Here is a 21,263-nt window from a genome sequence, read left to right on the forward strand (position 1 = left end):
CCAGCTGTTGAATCTGAGTAAATAAATCCTCAAGTGACGAGTGATGGTCCTGGACCATGACATGGATACCAAGTGTCAGTTCACTTTATTTTATTTAGATATGATGCACTTTGCAAAATTATATTTGTCAATAGTTGTGGAGTCAAGTACTACTGTGATATATTGTTCCACCCAGGGAGGATCATGCTTGATGGCTAAATGATAAATGTCCTCTTGGCAATCAGACAAGATAATCAAAAAATGAAATGCACACATCAATTTCACTCACAATAAATTTCATAAAGTCATTTATTTATCATAGAACTGGTAAAAATATCATACCAAAATTTCGATTTGAAATCTCTCTTTTTTAACGTCTTTAGTCAAAATGAATATGCATCAACACTGACAGACATCCAGCAGGTAATCTTGCAGATAAGTGAGTGACTCTTCCACATGGAAAGGCAAGGTTTGACCGAGGTCCTCCTGGGATCTGGTCAAGAAGGCCTCCACAGCTTCACGGACCTCAGGCTGTGTTACCTTATCATACTGCCTGTAGACCAAGGTGCCACTACAGAGTTTTTGTTCAAGGACTGAGCTGCACAGATGACCTGGGGATAAAAGACGCCTGGAAGTTAACATTCAGATATGCGAGGCTTTGCTTGATGTTGACGGAGAGATGTGGTGTATCAAATATCAAAAGGTGATTCATGCGACCATCGCCTGAGAAGCGTAGTATGAGCAGAAATCCATATTTCATAGACGAAGAATGCACTTTCAATTTTAATGACAATGCAAAAATCAATAGGTTGGTTCTTTCACGTGAAGTAAAATAAAAGGAACAGACCATAGGATGAAACATACTAAAAGTTCAACCCTGTCATTGGTTATTATGACATAAATCCAAACGTCTCTGTTGTACAAACAACATTAAGATAAAACGGTTCAGTAGAATCCCAGATATTGCACCATCACTGGAGTCTGAGGTTTCCCACAGGCTCCAAAGACAGTCTGCTTCCTGGCAGAGGACACCAGCAGGCTGGTCCACAGGGACATTGGAGCAAATAATGTCGGTTAGGGTTCAGACCACCAATGTGTTTTTAAGACGCTGTTGAACAAGATGGCAAACAGTAATCATGACCATTCGGACGCCCCGTCATCACAACAAATATTATGTCCTCCTCACATTTACAGAATTTATAGGGACCCATTTTTATTTTCTCGGCCATAAATCCTACAGAGCAGCGAGCTCCTGTTTACCAACATCTCACCTTTCATTGCTTTGTTGTAACTGAGCAGCAGCATCCAGAGGAGATGGATCAACTCTTCCCATTTCTGCCACCGCTCAGCACCGTCCTAGAGAAGACAGCCATCAGTCAGGGGCTCTGAAGTTACTGAGTTCGGAAAAACAAACCATAGCTTGGTGTCTCCATTAGAAAAAAAAACAAAACTATAATGATATTAAAGAGATTTTTCGGCACTTCCAGAATGTTTTACATACAATCATCTTTACGAGACACAACTACTCCTTACAATTATATAGGTGAGGGGTACATTTGAGCTGATAAAACCAAATTAGGGGGACAAATTCAAGCCAAGTCTGGTAGTCACCGTCGGGTCTGGTGTCAGCGTGCAGTACTTCAGAAAGTGAAGCAGCAGTCCGAGTGACATGGGCACGGGGTTTTTAAGTGGGCATGCGTAGTCCAGCAGATGTTCCAACAGCTTACACCTCAGCTGCATGCTCTGCAGGCTCTCCAGTAACAACATCCTGGGAGTCAGAGACAGATTAGGACACGGATCAAAACTGGGGGAAAGAGGACGATTGCGCAACTGCAAGAATTAAATAATTTTCTGTGTGGATTATAAATCAGGTAATTGGTGAATTAATACAATATTTTAAAAGCATGTGCTTTTAATAAATGAAAATCAGCCGTCATTTAACGACGCAAGCTGAAATAGTCTCATGTAATTCCTTTTAAAAGGGATTTTAAATTCGACGCCATGCTGCTGCCTCAGCTCTGGGATATATTCTCACACTTTGCCTGCTCCTTTATTGTTGAGTTGACGATTCGGCCCATTACATGACAACGTCGTCTAATTCATTCAAAGACAAAGATTCATTAGGATATTCAGCGAAGATAAATCAAAGGTGACAATCGAATTCTAATTAAGAATTCATTTTTATGAAGGTACCCTTTTTTAAGCCTCATGAAATGTATTTATTTTTACATGTAATCTGAAACGTATAGGGCAAATATGTCCAAATTGTTCAAGTATGGGTAACTTGACGATGACAATTTCAAATTGAAAGGAACTTGTGTTTTTCTTCCCTTGTGTTCTGCCGTGTCACAGTGTAACATGCCGATATTAAACATGGTCAAAGGATCTATAATGAAAAACTCTCAAGCCTCAACCTGTTCTGAACACTGTGTTCTTTTCTACTGATGTAGACGGACGTCAGCTCATCATGGATGTCTTTCTATGGTCATCTGTTCCAGGCACAGCATGCACACAAGCTACAGGGGGTGCGTTCAAAAATGCTGTCTCAGGAGGGTGTCTAACACAGACGCGAGTCTACAAGCATGGCGAACCCAACTCCTTAGATAAGTTCTTTTTTTATACAAACGTAAGATTTTTAATGATTTCTTTTAGCAGGATGCATAAACCTTCAGTTTTAACCTGAACCACTGACTCTTAGCAGGCCTCCAAACGTTGGCTGACCAAGAGAAGACAGCTTTCTGGAAGGGAGAGCTTAGTGGCAGAGATGCTATGATGGCTTTTTTCAGATAGAGAATAGAGCAGCGTAAAAGTTCTGCGGGGAATGCAGACTTAAACTATTTCAAAGGTTTGTTCTAACATATACAACAGGTGAAAAATTCATTTTTAAAGCGTTTATGTGTTTTAAAATGGTGGTTCTTCACAACTGACCAAACAAGACAACAGAGGTTGTAACATTGGACCTCATCATGATGAAAACAAAAGTGTGAAGCTGGTTGCGGTGATGCGGGAGTCACGCCTGCCCCTTGTAGCTCATTGGAAGAATAACATTAGCTTTGTGCTTTTAAATGATTCAAAAACCATAGAAGTGGTGTTCATTTGTCAAGATTATCTTTAGAGACAAAACCCGTAAATGTGATGCACTTCTGTTTACCAAAGACAAAGTCCACTGTATATTCTGCAAAGGTTGAACATCCAATGTAACAACCCCTTTGGCTTTGGATCCCCTCTAGATAATCAGTCATAATTGGCCTTAAAAAGGCTGAATCTTAAAACATCTTTAACATTTCTCTGCACTCTTTAATTGTTTAATATAAATGTCAAACGTGTGGTTCGGTATCTTGACTGAATCATCTGGTGTGTGTGCATTCTTAAACTGTTTAGGTTTCAGAAATCCTCGGAGCGAACCCCTAATAAAAACCCTCTTTTATTGGTGAATACAAAACCTTCGTTACATGCTTGTCTTCACTTGTCTCTCGTCCTCACCTGTGTGCACGTAAAGGCATGTCACCGAGGAGCATGTGGAAGAGCTCCTGGGACAACTTGGCAGAGGTGAGAGTTGGAGAGAGGTCCGCCTCTAGAGCCAGGGACAGCATCCTCTGCAGGATGGACACCATTCTGCCAGAGAGAAAGGGACAAAACACAAGATGTTCTCCTTCAATCTGTTTAGAACCTTTCATTAGAATATAAGATACACACAGATACGAGTATCCCGAGTGTATTAGTAGTACTCTGCTCATGGAAACGACTCATTATCCTGAAAAAAAAAAAACCAATTCACCTGTTTGCTTCATCTCTCTCACGGGCTGCTTCACCACTCTCTCCATACTCTACTGATTTCATAATGGCAAAAAACAGCCATCTGATGACATCCCTGAAAAAAAAGTCGAGTATTAATGAGAGTAAAAATAAAATGAAAAAATGTAAATATGCAAGTACTACTTGTTAGACACGCATGTAGGTTAAGGTGATAGATGATATTTAGTTGTTTATGTCCTGAAGTGGAATGGCCAGTATCATCACACAGGTTGGATCTCTGTTTCACCAGCAGACTTTGACTTCCTTTCTTAACTGGCTGAGTTTCATTTACACACAAGAGGTGGGGCTGTTGGCAAAAACTCTAGAGCAAACCAGAACCGACTTTGTCATTCATTAAACAAAACTGCGGTGTGGCTAAAGGGTGTTTTTGTTAGAAGTGAGGAATTGTCACTGGAGCTGAGTGGTAAGTAGATGGACAGGTTTTGATTTGATTTTCTCGATCTAAGTTCCTCAGATGGGTTAACTTAAAATGTTTTTTTGAAGGTCCAGTTTATTGAATTTAGGATGGCCTCATGGCTGAATAAGAATATAGTATTCATATATATGAATATCATATGGTGTAAGATCCACTAGCTGTTCTGGCTGGTATTATTTTCAACTTGTGGGTGTGTCATCATGGTGAAATGTGGCATGACACCTGTTGTTAATACCACAGGGGCAGTTGCAATCTGCAACTTCACCACTAGATGTCTCTAGATCCAGTTCGGCCAAATGATTTCTTTCAAATGACAACTGTTCAGTGTTTCGGCTGCTACTATTGCCATCTTAACTGACTTATCCACTTTTCAAATAAGTAAATATATTAAAACTAGACGTTATTTAAGTTTGCACTTAGACTACTTCTAGCCGCACATATGAGTGAAAGACCTGCACTGCAACCCTGTGATATGAGCTGCTGGTGACCAAACTCACCTGACTTGTGGATAGTGCTGATCATATGACAACGTCGCCTTTGCAATTGACTGATGTGGGGCTGACTTGGAACATTTGTATTGGAAGTCATCCTCCAAAGTCTGCACGATGTACTCCAAGAGCATGTGCACAACCTCACATCGATGTCTCTTGCTGTGGTCCTGATCAAGCTAGAGAACACACACACACACACACACACACACACACACACACACACACACGTGCGCGCGCGCGCCCACACACACGAACATGTGAAGCTGCAGATTTTATAACCATTTCAGTTGGAAACCGAGCCTGGAAATGTAATTCAGACTGTCAGACGAGACCATTTTAGCAGTTTCACAATATCAGAACTAAATGGGTTGAAGTACCTGATTGGCCATGACTGATCTCAGCATTTCCCAGCTCCATGGAACTGTGTTCTTATCAGCCATGTGGAGTCTGCAACCACCAAAATGTGAGCTTTAACACTGGATTCAGAGATGCAAAGATTTAAGATGGATGTGGAGGACAGGTTGGGAATTTGTTATATTTCTCTCACCTCTGGGTCTTCATTAGCAGATTAAAGGCATGCACACACAGGTGATGGGGACAATGTGGGTCCAGCAGTATGCCATGCACCAGGTGGGAGATGATGTCCTTGGGAGGATAGTAACTGGGGTGCAGAAGGTCAGACAGGAGCTGCAGGGTGCCTTCTGGGTAGTTCTCGTCTATTGTGCTGTAAACTAGGCTGAGGCTCCGAGAACATAGTTCCGCTGGAGTTTCACAGTTTTCATCTTTTTCTAAAATCTAAAATAAAAAAAAAAACAAAAGTCATTTATAATGGGTTAAAGAAAAAAAGCAGGAAATATCTGGAGAAATGTTTCTAACCAGCGAGTGAGTCGGTCCAGATGTTATTTTCATGTATGCAACCGGGCACACAAAGTGCAAGTCGTCTTGGCTGGCGCCCCTGAATTCAGAATCAAATCTACTCTCCGCATTCACCTCTTCATCACTTTCGTCTTGCCACAGGAAATCTGATGGACTCTCAATTTCTTGATCCCATGGAGGTGTCCCAGAGACTTGGTCCATGTCCTCAATTTTGCACACTATCTGAGGATCACCAGGTGGATCCCAGCGCACGGGGTCGGAGGCGTTTGAAGCCTCCTCCTCCTTCAATTTCCACGCTGAAGCACTCTCAGCTTGTGCTTCGTAAGAGGCCAGGGCTGTGTCAGCTTGATCCTCGCTGTTACGAGATACAAGACTTTCATGGGACTTAGAGCTGGAGCTACGGTCACCCTGCACTTGCTCAGCTAATGATTCAGGAGATAAGTCATAGGGGACGAGAACGTCATCCCTCCTCTCTTCACGAGTGCTGTGCTCCTTGACAATTGTGGCATATTTATCTTCAAAGAGAGAGGCAGCTGTTTTTTGTTCAGAGTCAGAGTCATTTCTTTCCTCCTGTTGCTGCAGCCCAGCAGGAGCCTCGGGCAGAGGCTCGTCACCTGATTTTGCCATGTTCTGCAAATTTGATGTCCCCAAATAATGCGGTGCACTGTTTTTGTTGAGGTCTGTCAGAAGGAATGATATCTGTGTGGAGTTTTCAAGGACAGGCAGTCGTCTCAGTTTTACAAATGGTGTATAATCTGAGTCATGAGCTTTAATGCTCTGCTTTTTTGCTTGTATTTTCAAGTCAATATACCTATTCCCACATCCCTGCTTTGATGAAGGAATAGTTTGGTCTGTGGAGCAGTTCCCTACATGGAACCCCGTTTTCTTTGATGATGGATGATTAGTTGGACTTTCTTGTAATTTCTCTCTCTCTTGTTTAGTGACATTTGTTACGTCACTCTTTCTCAAGTCTGCCGCTGGCAAAGCCATGAGACTGTGTTTTTTACTCAACCCCACTTTTTGAGTCCGTTTTGGATGTTTGGAATCAAGATAAACCTGAACAAGGGAAAGATAAACAGAAATACATTAGTATCTGCCACATTTTCTTACATACACATATTGAAGAAACATTTGAAGCAAGGAAGTAGGAGGCAAAACTCATGCAGTATGTCATCATGAACATATTCTGCTTCCCATGAAGAGTATAATTCTAGAAAATTCAAACTATCAATATTTCGATAAGTAGTCGCCTGTACTATGTCAACATGGCATGGCATTAGTTAACAAATATAAAGAAAATAATGGACACATTTATTAAATCTAGTTGTGTGTTCTCTATCCGTTCACTTTTTGAAATGTTATGAAACCACCAAGATAAACTGGTATTGCACAAAAAGCACTCTTACAGAGGGGGTTTCATGCAGGTTGTATATTCAGACACCCAGTGAAGCAGCGAATATTTCATTTTATATAAAAAAAGACAAAAAATAAGCAGCCAAGACAAAAGAATCACCTCAGTAAACAAAAGGAAAAGGAACAGAATAAAACCCTCATTTATCCAGTCACCTTCTCAGCAGTAAATCAATTCAACGACATAAATACACATATTCCCTCAATCTATTTGTCAATGATACACAGTCAGTCCAGACTGCAACACACAACTATAAAGATAACTATCAAAGTTTCTCTCAAAGATCTCTTCTCCACTCTTCCTGAACTGGGTGATATTTTTACATTACTTCCGTTTCATTACATCAATCAATTTGAAAGCATTTGACTTTATAGACAAGAGACAAGACCTTCTTAATGCTCTTTTGTTGCAGTGGTTGTAAGGTGCTTTTATAAGTGTTAGCCCATATCTCCACTCGGTAGGTCAGAAAAGGAAATATGTGTGAACAATACAGAGTGTGCAGTGTCCTTGAATGTTTCAATGTTGGATCCTGGTGCTCTATACACACAACTGGCTGTTGCATTTTCTATCCATGCAGATCAAAATCCACACCACGGTGAGCAGGCAGTTTCTGTTTGCAAAGCAGAAAACAGATTTGTTGTTCCTGTTTATCCTCGGTAAGGGATGGCAAGTCTCAGTGTTATTGCTACACCTCCGCCATGGAAGAATGCAGTTACCTGTTGCTCCATTGAGATCAGTTTGGGTCCAGTGATTTCTACCGGTCCCTCATCATGGCAGGAGCATGTGACTGGAGTCTTGTCTCACGGCATCTGACAGTAATGTCATTCATGTGGATGTACTGATCCAGGTCTGACACCCTACACTCCGCAACTCAATGGTGGCCTGGCCAACATAACCAGCCAGGCAGTAGTAAAGTCTCACCAACCTTGCCACCTTGGCTGCCCTGGGGACTCATAGCCAGCCGGGAAGAGTGTCAGACACACAGGCAGGAGAGAGTTCATTCAAACAAATCAAAATGTGTTGCTTTGCTGGTCCATTCTGCTGTGAGTAAGCTCTCACTTCAAGTGATTCCCAGTTCCCAATCACAGCAAAGTGGGCAGGGCTGCCATGGAAATGCTTTGGAATCACTTCACTTGGTTAGCACTGAAATTGTGATACCCCTAAGTACTAACACTTACACACTACAATTGTTGTGTTTCTTTACAACACAACACAGATGGTGGTGAGTTAGTATTCATATTACCCATTCAGTATCAGTGGCAGGGGACAAAATGCAAATAAAGTTTTAGACCCTTGAAGGATAACTAACAACAAGACTAATTTTATGAACCCATTATTTACATTAAATAAAATTCAATGTAGCCAGTATGTTTGTGTAAGATTAATAAGTCACTGTGTAAAAGTCCATGATGCTTTCTAACAGTCCAAACTTGGCTTCTTCTTCTTGCTTTTAGTTTAGGTTCATCTTTGACAACCGGTAAATCTTATTTGTTATTATCTATGATGCTTTCTAACATTAAAGGAACATGGAAACTTATTGGGACATATGCTTATTTGTCATCCTCAAGAAGGTAGCAACTCCCCCCCCCCCCCCCCCCCCGGTGCTGCATGAGGGAGGCGAGACCCACAGAGACCGGCTGTTTGCTAGTTAGCTTAGCACAATGAATGGAGGTTTATGGGATGAATAGCATAGCTCTATGTTGCCAGTTCAGCTTTCTGAGACCTTCTCTCTATATTTTGTTGGTTCAAATAAATATGGTTCAGGATCTTAGTTTTTCCAGACATACCCCCTCCTCACTCTCTAATACAAAGTCGGTTATAAGAAGTAGAAGTCGGTCTACTAATTGTAAACAAATGTTTTGTTTTGTCAACTCAAGTGCCACCATGCTGCATCAAATAACTGCTCCCAATCAGTAAGGAAATTCCCACTCTGCATCTCTTTCTAAAACTACCACGTCTCCCAAATTTCAATTGCTGTATCATTGTGAATGGTATACACAACCCTTTAGAAAGCTCATTAGTCATACAAACTGCCTCGCCAAAAAAGTCACTACCATAAAATGGTCACGCGCGCTAATGTTTCATTGGACTTCCTTTAGCTTTGATTACAGCACGCATTTGCTGTGGCATTGTTTCGATAATCTTCTGCAATGTCTCAAGATTTATTTTCATCCAGTGTTGCATTCATTTTTCACCCAAAGCTTGTATTGATGATGGGAGAGTCTGACCACTGCGCAAAGCCTTCTCCAGCACAGCCCAAAGATTCTCATCGGGGTTCAGGTCTGGACTTTGTGGGAGGCAATCCATGCATGAAAATGATGTCTCGTGCTCCCTGAACCATCCATCCATTTTCTATAGGGCTTATCCATTAAGGGTCCCAGGATGGAGCCTGGAGCTTATCACAGCTGACATCCCCTCAGCGGGGAACCACTCTTTCACAATTTGAGCCCCATGAATCTTGGCACTGTCATCTTGGGACACGCTTGTGCTATCAGGGAAGAAAAAAATCCATTGATGGAATAACTAGTCTTTCAGTATGTTCAGGTGGTCAGCTGACCTAATTCTTTGGGCACATAAATTTGCTGAAGCTAGACCTGACCAACCGCAACAACCCCCGATCACAGCACTGCCCCCTGGCTTGTTTTGTAGGCACAACGTGTGCATCACTTCATCTGTCTCTCTTCTAACCCTGATGCATCCATCACTCTGGAACAGGGTAAATTTGGACTCAAGCTACATGACCTTTTTCCATTGCTCCAGAGTCCAATTTCTATGCTCCTTGCAAATTGAAGCCTTTTTTTCTGGTTAGCCTCACTTATTGGTGGCTGTTCAGGCCCAGTCCCTTGAGTTCCCTTCACATTGTTTGTGTGGAAATGCTCTTACTTTCACTATTAAACACAGCCCTGATTTCCACTGTTTGTCTTTGATTTGAGTTCCCCAAACTTTTAAGTGATTGCTAATCACGATCAATCAGGGTGTTTTCCTGACCACATTTCTTCCTCTAAGACAATGGTTCCCTGCAATCCTTCCAGTTTTTTAATGTGTCGGAGAGTTCTTAACCCAATTTTAGAAGGTCCTGCTATCTCCTTAGATGTTTTCTCTGCTTGATGCATTCCAATGATTTGACCCTTCACAAACAGACTAACAGCTTTTTATAAAACCACAGGATGTATCTTTTGATATGGTTGTTTGAACAAATGAGAAGCTACTCTTTGCATCAGCTGGGGTTAATAACTTGTTGCCAGCTGAAAGATAATTGCCCATTCAGCAATTATCCAATAGGAGTCTTGTTCCTATTTGCTTTTAGTTAAATCCAGGTGGTGACTTTTGGGGGGGGGCAGGCGGTGTATTAACTGAATTTTTTCCCTATCATAGCTGACAAACGAGGAGAAAAGATGCAGAGAATTGGGCAAAACTAGGATGATTTAAATATCAGAATCATACTGATATATTTAAAAAGTGACCAGGATCACGGTGCAACCCTAGTTTGTCACTTTGGCAGACATTTGTTTCCAACTGCCAGTAAACCCCTCAAGTGAGCGGCTGTTAGTTTGTCACCGGAAGCTTAATTAACAAGTGCTGGCAATTATTAACTCAGACTGACAGAGCAGGAATTCTTTTTTTCATTGAAAAGTAATCAGTCAATAGAAAGGGCAGGAATATTTCCTCGTTAAAACAAACGGTTTTTTTTGGTGTCTCTCAGGTGAACGCTGAGCTGTACACAGCCTACCTGCTACCTTTCATTACGCTAAGCTAACTAGCTGCCAGTCGGTGTTTGTGAGTTTCATATTGGACACACGGAGGAGAAAAGGGATTTTTATTCTTTGTCTGGCCCCGGAAAGAAACATAACAAATTTCCCAAAAAGTTCCTGTGTCGTCGTCGTCGTCGTCCCCCCCCCCCCCCCCCCCAATTCAAGGCAACCAGTGCCCCAGCGACCTTTGGTTTCATCCGTTAGCCTCGCTGAGACAAACAAGCAAAAAACCCGGGAAATGCAGACGATGGGGAAACGAGTTAAATTCTTAACAGAGAGCAACGCTAGTGAGCAACACGCTGTTCAGGTTACAGTGGGCTCAAACTACAGCTGCAGCGACACCTTAAGGATGTTCAAATGATGATATTTTCTCGGTACCTACCGGGGAGACGTCGAGGTTCGTCGTTTGTGGCAGCCGATCAGCCGTTGCTATGACATTACTGTTACTGTAACTGTTACCGTTACTGTAGCCGTAGATTATTTCCAGATCAGACTCGTCTTCCTCACTGCCAGAGCTGATGGTGATTATTGTTTCCATTTCTCACTTATTCAGTCTAAAAATAAATAAATAAATCTTATAGTTAATATATAGCAGCGCGTTAAAACAATGCGAAGGGTCGGAGGGTACGGAGTAACTTTAAATTCTGATGTTAATTACAAGTAAAATTAAAATCATGTCTAAAACTGCCTGCTTCCTGTGTTTTCGCTTGTCATTCTTCTTCTGCGGCACATTTCGCTACACATGCACGCTTCTCCACCTACTGGAGTGGCATGCCTGACATCATTTCCATCATTGATGCCGTCCTCTTGTCAAGTTAACCACCCACTTTCAAAAACAGGATTATTCACCATATTAATCTGATCTCCTATTGTAATCTGATCCACGTCTCGCCTCTTCAGATTTATGAAGCGCGTCACAGTAATGTCTGCCGTGTTTTTGCGTCCTTGTGTAAGAGATCAAGATGTTTTCACACAATTACAAGAACCTAATACTTGTGTTCTTGCCATTTTGGGCAAAATAAGACACAAATCACTGTGTATTCTGAATTGTTTGCTTGTATTTGCTTATCTAAATTGCTGTGTGGAAATTTGGGGTACAGTTCATAAAGGCAACTGGCACACACGCTGAAAAAAATCCTCTATTTGGACAGTAAAAAAAGGTCACATGCAATAAAGTTCATGCAGATCTGACTAATTACATTTGAAGCAAGAGTTAATGCACGACAGAGTAATACTCAAATCTTGTTCTGTTACACAGACATGGTCACGATTTCAGAGAATTACAAAATATATTGAAAATCTAAAAGTGTGTCAAGGCTTGGTTTATTTATTGAATGATTTTTGATCCCTTTATATTTGAGCAGCACAAAAATGTGGGATAGTTCTTATAAATTATATAAAAGTTTGTACATCTTCCATCTTTTTGAACATCTTATGTTATATCGTGTTTTACAATCTATCTATCTATCTATCTATCTATCTATCTAAAAAGGAGACGGATGTCTCCAGGTGTGTAGTTTCAGAGCGGCGCAGGTATGAGGTGTTCCGGTTAGAGAGCAGGCAGCTTGACTTCCCAGGTTTTGTCTTTATTACGGGATATAAATCGAAAAGCTGGTAGGTATCCACGGCAGACAGCTGTTACAGATCGCTGTGCTTCTGGAATATTAAAACAGTAATCATCAGTAATGAACATATCTTAAGCACAACCACTGTAAATAGCACTTATACCGAAGAAAAGGAACGTGAATAACATAACCAGACGTGAAATAATTAACAATTTGAGGGCGTAATGGCTAAAGTTAATGTCCGTTACGTACTTCCACCTCCACCCACCTTTGTTCATTTACACACAGCAAAGAAATTAAAGTTTAAAAGGCTTTCGAAGCAGATATAATTTTAAACATGCACGCGCGAGAGGAACCACGACACAGAGTAAACGAGGTGCGTTCAGGGACACCACGGAAAAAAACTGTGACTTTCAACTTACTCTGTAAATGGAAATAAAACGTACTGAATGAACCGAACAAAATTCTACTTAAACTACGAGGGCTTTCTAACACCATTTATCTATCTATCTATCTATCTATCTATCTATCTATCTATCTATCTATCTATGTGTAAATTTTTTGCAGTGGTGCTCATCTTCAACAACAATCACTGCGGCCCCTAGGTGGAGCGATTCAGAACCATAAACGATCAACCCTGTGGTTGTGCGACAATGTGTAGTCTCAAATATCACCACTGGAGGGCGGTCATGTTGTATAAAAGATTCTGAAATGTGCCTGTTACATTAACAGAAGGTGCACTCAAATGTGGGCTGTGAACAATGAGACAGTTGTTGTCTGGGTTTACTCGCATCTTGAATGTATTTATACTTAAAGGTGCATGCCAATTTTTTTCCCTTTTTTTTTTGGGGGGGGTGTACATGTATTGTCTTATTGTAACAAGCAGACATCCGTCTGGTGGGAGTCAGGTTCTGTCATGCACCCACAGGAAAGAGAGAAGGGTATCTATCTGTTTGTCTGCCACTAACAATGATGGAGAACAAGCGTATCTCCAGTAAATTTGGCACGGCCTTGGTTATATGAGATAAATACACGTCATACTGATGCCCACTCTTCTGATCCCTTACTTTACTGGAATAAAAACCTTGTGTCATAAAAATCCATGTGTTGTAGTGATAGAAACACACACTGTCAGGGATGAATAGGCAGCAGGAAACAGATGTGAAACACTTCTACATGTGGTTACTGTTGACAGATACCATGTGGTACCCTCTGCTGCATGGTTTTTTCAGGTTGTTTTTTTTAATGTCTTGACTTCCAATGATAAGCAAAGACAAAAATTAAGAGTGTTTTTGTGGCACACGCCATCAGTAAACTGCTTCCTATTACTGTTGACATACTGGTGCTTTTCGTAGATAAGAGCGCTGTAACTGTGATAAGACCATTACTGGAGCTGCAGTGGCAAATTAGAACACTGATCTGTTGTCAGGACATATTCGTGATCATACGGTCGTTCAAAGCATAATATCTGTGAAAAATATAAGCAGGCAAATTTGTAATGGACATTCCTGGAATGTATTTTTCTTTAAGTTGTGCTTGTTTTTCAAAGAAACACACATTTATAAAGCGCATGGCTGTAATTGCATGAAAGGAGACATTAACCTCAGCGACCCGCAGCCGTTAGATCCTTTAAGGAATATCAGGCAGGAAGTGGCACTGTCGTCAGATATAAACAACCGCTTGACACTGTATGGAGAGTTGAAGACTTAAAGAAGGATACTTGGGTGCAGACAGAGAGACATAATTTTTTCTTTCTGTTGATGCTGCTGGCTGTGTGGGGATGCATTTCACTGTATTTTCTACTTTTGAATCATTCTTGCCTTTTGCACTCAATGGCAAGATAGTGTGGTCTCTCGAGGACGTGGTTTGAAAGCAGACTATCATCTTTGTTTGGATGGAAGTAGCAGGTTGTAATGAGTGACGATGGCAAACACACAGCTGCAATCGATGCTAAATCATGAGCTCAGGTCAGGCTCAGAGAGCATATGAATATTGCAATAATGTCAAACTTAAAGATTCTTCACCCTTAAAAGTGTTTCAAGTATTCATGACACTTAAAAAAACTGCCTGAAAAGTGTTAGTGTCTTAGTCTAAAATGTTATCGTCCAGAATAATCTAAAAACACAGATGGAGAAGACACGAATTATGTGGAAAGTTTGTCCCATCTTTAGCCTTATGTAGTTACGTGGATTACTATTTCTGCATTCAGGAGCTGCAGAGTAACGCAGCTGTGAGAAAACATCTCTCCGAGCAATTACTTGTGAATACTTTAACGGCAAAATACACTTTTAGGGTGACGCATTGCTTTAATGTCAACTGAAAACGGTGTTCCTACTCTGCTTAGACAGAGAGAAAGAGAGCTACGAAGTCCAGATGAACCCCCTCATCCTCCAGGATGCAGTCCATACATGGACATAAATTAAAGATGGAATACTTTCTCTGCAGTAGAGCGTAAGATAAAGGTGAACAACAGCACGTCGCTACTGTTAGTAGTTGGCAAGGAGAATGGAGGATACCCATGTAATATTAATAACCTTCCTCCTCAAGGAAAGCTGTGGAATGTATTTGATGACATAATAATTGCTTATTTCATAGCAGTGACTGGATTTTTTTTTTTTTGCGTATGAATGTAGACCAGCCTCCATGTTTCTAAAGCAGCGTGGTGAAGAAGAACCTAGTGGTCAGTAGTTTGGATTGACTTTCTCTTGCCGAGTCAGCAGAGGAGCTCATCGTACGTTTGACTAATTTCAAATGCGCAACAGAAGCATTACAAATCGACAACATCTGCATGCAGCCAAGGTTTGGGTTTTCATCATCTGACTGACTTGAACTGAATGTCAACATCATCTCTCTCTCTGACAGGATCAACATTAATAAAACAAAAGAAAACAACCGTTTCTTTGCTTTCGGCAATACCAGCAGATGTTTTCAAGGGAGAGCGAGAGAGAGAGTCGCCTGTAAGGACTCTCACATGTGACAGGTAGCAAAGCATGCTGGGAGCACCTTTTCATCCAGTAAGTGTTGCAATGAAAATACAAATGAAACTCCACAATGTTTATTTTGGGTTTGAAAAGAAGTCATATCTTTAAGTGGCAGGCGTTTTTCTTTTAAAGAATCAGCAAATGAATTCATACCTAAAGGCACATAACTTTTTCACAAAGAGGATGTACACTTTATTTAACAGAGGAAAGAAGAAAAAAGAAAGTTGCACAGTTGGAATTTGAGGCGTTTTTCCTAGACAGATATGAAATACCATTGTTAAACAACATGGCTGACAAAGAAAGGAGATAAGCGCCAACGTGGGCAGTTAGGTCAAAGGTCAACCCAGTCGTCTTATCGCATTTAGCAGAAAATTAAGAATTATTTAAATAAAGAAACAAATACTTTCTGGGTGAAAATCGAGTCCAAAAAACAAAAACTAAAACTTTTTTTTTATAGCTTTCAGTATGCAATCAACATCATAATAGCGAGAGACAGACCGCTTTGACAAATCTATTATTTGAACAACTCTACTGAGCTATAAATATTGCAGGAGCTCCCTGTTCTTGACTCAGAGTGACAGTAATTTATGAGGAGGGAATAATGTTTTTCAGTGTCTGTTATTCAAGTCAGGCCTAAGTCAGAATACACAAGGGGTGTACTGTTACTGAAAAATAATGGACAAGGCAGAAGGGGAAAACATTATTATGCAAAACCAAATAGTATCTCCTCCGAGTATATGACTTTCCTTTAACGGCCATTCGTCTCAAACAAGCAGAGACTCTCCTATCTCAGCACATATTATATGATATAGTAAAGAATGTGCCTTCGGAATAGTTTCAGAAATATACTGCAGTGTTGATAGGAGTTGCTCAACCATCTTCTTTTGAGGCCGATCCTCCCGTTGGCTCACAAACAACTTCAAGCATGTGGTCGAAACGGATAGCTACTGTTGCGTTTATTGCCGAGGTCACTGAATCATGCATCCATGCTGTACAAATGATACTTTAGTAAGAGATTTCAGCGAAACAATTTGTTGCATGAGCCGAATTTGTGAGAGTTTTTGGATGTGAATATGGGGGAATTATGTGTTCATGCGGTTCTGTGTGGTTACGAAGGAGAGGTTAGCCTTCGAGCTCCACAATGCACTTTACTCAACCCGACTCCACTTTTTTAATCGTTCAACGGGTCTGCAGCTCAGGCGAGTGTGATGCATCAATAGTTGTGTAGTTCTTCGTTATGCACCAGAACACCAAAATGGTGTGTGCTTCTGTAAGTGACTCACTTTGGCTTTCCTCCCGTGACTAAATTCAAAGATCAAAGTCACACCGTTCACGTGTCATGAGATCAAAGTGTATTTTTGCTGGTTTCGACTCTTACAAGTGACCATGAACTGAATAGAGGAAGAGCTGCAGGAAGAGTGAGATTGAGGCGTGATGAAGGAAACGGTGGCGAGAAAGAAAAAAAAGAAGCAACACGAGTGCCCAACAGCCGCCTCCTTAATTTAGTTTAACGTCCACATACTCGTCATGCTCTCCTCGCCTGCCACAATTATCCTACTTCACTTTAGGTTTCGGAAGAGTGTCAGCCGCCTGTTTTTATCTGGAGCCGTTGAGCAGCACAGCACCCTGAACGCGCTTCATTTGAGTGGCAGAGCGTGCCAGGTCCAGAGACACATGAAGCTGATTCTGGATCAGAGCCCGATGACTCACTCCACAATCTGTGACCCCAGCAGCTGACGGGTGTCACGGCAGGTTCCCTCCCTGGGCAGCTGCAGCAGATCCACACCAACCAATAAGCTCAGAAAACTGAAAGGAGATGTTTAAATTTGCCATTTTGTGCCAAAATCTGATGACTACAAAGAACGTCCTCATGTTCCCTTGTAGATAATCATCTCGGAGCAGTTGAGCAACACTAAGACAAATAAAACAGAAACTGAATATACAAAAACTTAATTTGAGGAACTTGTAAACTCTAACTGCAGTTCAAGTGGAAGTCATACTGCAAATCTGATAATTATTGGACAGACTCAAACACTCCAAGTGCAGATAAAACCCCGGATTTTATTGTACACCATAAAATTGTACAAAATAAAATTACAGCTAGATAACCTTGTTAAGAGGCTCCAAATAGGAAGTTGTTCATTGGAAAAGGAATGTTATTCACCTTATTGTTGTTGAAGTTGTGGGTCCACCAGTGGGATCCTGCTCTCGGCCCCTTGTATACCTGTGCTAAGTTTGAAGGTAATTCATCCAATAGTTAAGTCCTCCCAAAGGCGTCTCCAGCCTTCAGCACACCTGCTATTAAGATCCCGTCACAAGCGAGTGATGCGATTGCAAGTGGGCCGTCTTCATACCAAGTGTGCGCACACTCAATACGCCCTGAGATCCGATGACTGAAACCACAGCCGGGGGTGTTCTGGGCCACGTGAAGTCCCATCCTTCCAGTGGTGTGACCTGGGCCACATTGAGGGACTCATTAGTTGATGTTTTAGAGGAAGCACTTGAGCGCGGTCGAATGGCGTGTTATTACAACATCTGGTTATGTGAAAAGCCTATAAAGAGTTATTATTATTATTATTATTATTATTACAGCTGTAAAATCATCTTTTGCAGGCTGGTTTGGGAGGAATAAGCATTGTGGCGATTTCTCTCTCTTCTGCTTTTAATGTCCAGTCGATAAAAACAAGAGAAATATCGCTGCTACTCATCGTCTCATTAAAAATAAAAACAAATATTTCTCGTTCATCATCTCGCTCTGTTATTAGTTTTTCAGCTTTCTGATCATAAACATATTGGACCACACAGGTGGTGGTGATGGAGGAGAAGCTGCTTTCACTCGTAGTATTCATCCTCTCAGCCCCAGCGCTAAATTTGAAGGGAATCAGTCTACATTGCTGGTGTAGCAAACACATTTACATCATTTAGTCATCCCTCTGTTCTCCATTCAGTTAAACTAAGGTGCTGCCAAATTCACCCTTCCACACTCGTATTCAAACACACAGATGGTGAGTCGATCCGACCAGCTTATCAGGCTCATGCTTGTCTTACTCTCCAGTAACCGGAGGACTACAACCACTCTACATCCCGAGGCCTGCGCCACCATCAACCGGTGTGCCCGTGTGTGTGTGTGTGTGTGTGTGTGTGTGTGTGTGTGTGTGTGTGTGTGTGTGTGTGTGTGTGTGTGTGTGAGACCTATCCTGACACTATGCATTACGTATTCGATGTGACTGAGTCGTGCTAAGTTCCTCGCGCTGGTTGTCATGTGGGTTGGTCAGTCATGGAGCCTAATCAAGCCTTGTCGGAAGTTCATTAAGTGAGGAAGATCTTGCGTTTCATCATCCTCTGGGAATCCTGCCTCATCTGGTTTGTCACTTGTGCTTTCCCACACTGTCGATGTTCCTTTCATTCACAATTCTGATGCTACTTCATCTACATAATCACCTCTCTGCCCGTGAACCTACCAGGCTCTCTTTGCTGTCATTTCATGCTATTATGCTATTATCTCTTTCAGATATGCGCCACCCACCTCCTCCCCATAATACCTCAGTTGGTTCCACCCATCCGAGGGATCTGCTCCACCTACACTATTCCAGATGTTCCATCTCCATTTCTTGCTCTCCCCTCCACCTCCAGCATCAATACCCCATGTGAATTCTGTTTTTTTTTTTGTGTGTGTCTTTATTTCATCTCCTTTAACTGAAATGACGTCGGTGATATCCTCACTCGCAATCGATTTGATATTAAGAACGCTGTTTATAGATTCGATTTTGGAGTTTTGTGTGAAAAACAATATAGGATGTAAACACTCGTGTGTCTACACTGTGCTTACAAAAACAATCCAGAATGTTTTTTTTACTGTAGCCATATGCTAACAGGTTGAGCAACACTGATGTCACAGGAGCCATGTCATAAAGCCTTCCCTGCTGTTATTTTGCGCTGTATGCGTATTGAAGAAAACCTGAAACTGTTGTACCTGAGGGAATGAATCAAGCTGTATCACTGGATCATTTTCTCACAGACTTCTATACCAGAAAACTTTTTTTGCACCCAGTGGATTTGGCCCCTTGCTAACCATGAGAAAGAATGCAGGTTGGGAAGAACACACTGGCTTCACTTCTAAGACCTTCATCTTTTTTTTTTTATACTGTTTATGTACTGGACAGAAACTAAAGTTTGATTTGCTCAATCCCTACTTCATTTTCATTGTTTTACATTTCCTATTGAAACGACTCACCAGCTAAAAAGGCGGTTAACCAAACACCCAGAACAAGAGCTCCATTAGATGGAGTATCTGTATCCCTCAAGTGTTTTTACAGGAAGCCATTCTCTAGTGCAGACCATTACAGATCTTTATCAGAGATCTGAAGTCCATCATCCCTAATCTCCCCATCCATTGTCCAACTAATCACACAGATCCATCAGTTTCTAGCTTGTAATTGTTCTAAGAAATTTTAATAATCTATGGTGACGAAGTCATTGTGTATTTAATCTAATGGTTTAGCTTTTTTCCCAGATTTCTTGTTCGTGTTATTCATAGTTATTTTAGGCAATGTGCTGATGTGTGTGACCTTCAAAGATTCATTTACTTGCTCCCCTTTTAAAAATTCCAGTGTGGTTTTTGTGTCCAGTGCTGTGGAATTTTTTTTTTTTTTTTTTGGGGGGGGGGATGCAACAAAGGTCAGCTGTCATGTATTTATCTCAACCTGCCAAACCTACTGACAGCCATAGCAACACTCCGAGAAGATGTGGAAAGATGTGTGATGTCTGAAAAAAGAACATGTGAATCACAGTCGAGCTGTGACACACTCTCACTCCTACTCCCTTGTAAGCTATCTCCTACAAGTAGACACACCAACAAGAGCCTGGAACACACAAACACAAACACGCATGCGAGTGCGCGCACACACACACACACACACACACACACACACACACACACACACACACGCACACACACATCTTCACTTAAGTCAGTTCTGGGGCATTTACATCGACCAACCCGAACCAATGCTTGCAAATCCCTAACCTCTGACCCCAAAATCTGCATTGTAGCAACTGCAAACACGCATGGACTCTAATAATTCATCTTTGTCTGGTTTGTAATTCCTGAAAGTTTCTGTATTCCAGGAATCCAAAGGAGGGCATCGTAGAATTTCTGCAGGTTGAATTCCAGGAGGAAATGATTAGTAGAACAAAAAAACCTACAACCTAAAATGAGTTTTTCACACCACCTAAGGCCATTTATTCCTGGAACCTTACGTAACGCAGTGGGTTCTGCTCACATTCAGCCCAAACAGCCTCCTTAGAGGAAAACAGGAAGGTAAGAGGATTGCTGCAACGAGGGACACACAGCCGTCAGTCGTTTCTGTGGAAGAGGCTGCCCTGTTTATGGACTCTTGTTCTAAGCAGAGATTTTACAGTAAAACAGTGTTTACTGAGAGTATTAAGGGCAGTAGCTATCACCACTACCACATCAGTTACCTGCTGGCAGTTGAACACCATGCTAAATAACTGCGCGTTGGCTGATGATGAGTGTTTGCACTGCTTCCAGCTGAGGCTGCTTATATCATGAAATATGGCTGTAAATGAATCTGGCACAGGCAAATGCAGCGAACAGCTTAGCCTTTTCCACTGAATCATTTTTACTGGAGATCTTTGACATACACAACAGCGGAGACCCCACGACAGACATGAAAGTATATCCACCCCTAATTATGCCTAATGAACTGCATCATAACAGGAAGCTGTATCCAGAGTGACAGGATGCTGGGTATTGTTGTACTACTTGGAAAGGAAAGTACGGATGGCTGAAGGAAACATAATTAATTTCTTTATATTTAGTTTTCCTGGGCCAGCAAAATAATTCTAAAGGTAAAAATTCCCATTTGAAGAAGGAAAATGAATAAAGTATAAATATCCTTATGCCTTGCATCAATATTTTTGCAAAACATATATTCTGGTTATTTTCTATATATAC

The 21,263-nt window shown here is 41.4% G+C and overlaps 1 protein-coding gene and 1 long non-coding RNA gene across 5 annotated transcripts; one reads left to right on the plus strand and one right to left on the minus strand.

Annotated features, from left to right (window-relative positions):
* Window positions 1-274: 274 nt before the first annotated feature.
* On the minus strand, window positions 275-11,454 carry simc1 (SUMO interacting motifs containing 1). Of its 4 annotated transcripts, XM_086221420.1 has the most exons (11): window positions 7,705-7,797; window positions 7,536-7,598; window positions 5,578-6,633; window positions 5,249-5,496; window positions 5,079-5,148; window positions 4,708-4,877; window positions 3,758-3,850; window positions 3,463-3,594; window positions 1,591-1,747; window positions 1,251-1,335; window positions 275-590 (listed from the first exon to the last, which is right to left on the minus strand). In XM_086221420.1, exons 2-11 carry the CDS (start codon window positions 7,548-7,550, stop codon window positions 379-381), a joined length of 2,238 nt encoding a protein of 745 aa, XP_086077546.1. In that variant the 5' UTR covers window positions 7,551-7,598; window positions 7,705-7,797; the 3' UTR covers window positions 275-378. The 4 variants fall into 4 exon arrangements, with proteins under 4 accessions (XP_086077546.1, XP_086077545.1, XP_086077547.1 ...); XM_086221419.1 differs by lacking the exons at window positions 7,536-7,598; window positions 7,705-7,797 and adding an exon at window positions 11,123-11,454; XM_086221421.1 differs by lacking the exon at window positions 7,536-7,598.
* Window positions 11,114-19,807, plus strand: LOC147250949 (uncharacterized). The gene is made up of 3 exons (XR_015118881.1): window positions 11,114-11,261; window positions 15,168-15,319; window positions 18,798-19,807. It is a non-coding gene; the product is annotated as an uncharacterized LOC147250949 (long non-coding RNA).
* The last annotated feature ends 1,456 nt before the right edge of the window (window positions 19,808-21,263 follow it).

The sequence above is a fragment of the Aulostomus chinensis genome, chromosome 13 (genome assembly GCF_037954235.1).
Source record: "Aulostomus chinensis isolate RoL2024-O1b breed Wild chromosome 13, RoL_Achi_v1.0, whole genome shotgun sequence".
NCBI classification, from domain to species: domain Eukaryota; kingdom Metazoa; phylum Chordata; class Actinopteri; order Syngnathiformes; family Aulostomidae; genus Aulostomus; species Aulostomus chinensis.

What these genes read in the sequence shown, in the direction of transcription:
- simc1 (XM_086221419.1), bottom strand. Translation starts at nt 11,278, where the DNA reads ATGGAAACAATAATCACCATCAGCTCTGGCAGTGAGGAAGACGAGTCT. An exon ending in CTGGACCGACTCACTCGCTG is followed by an intron (nt 5,497 to 5,577) that starts GTTAGAAACATT and finishes TTTTTATTTTAG; the next exon opens with ATTTTAGAAAAAGATGAAAA. An exon ending in GAGAGAGATGAAGCAAACAG is followed by an intron (nt 3,595 to 3,757) that starts GTGAATTGGTTT and finishes TCTCTCTGGCAG; the next exon opens with AATGGTGTCCATCCTGCAGA.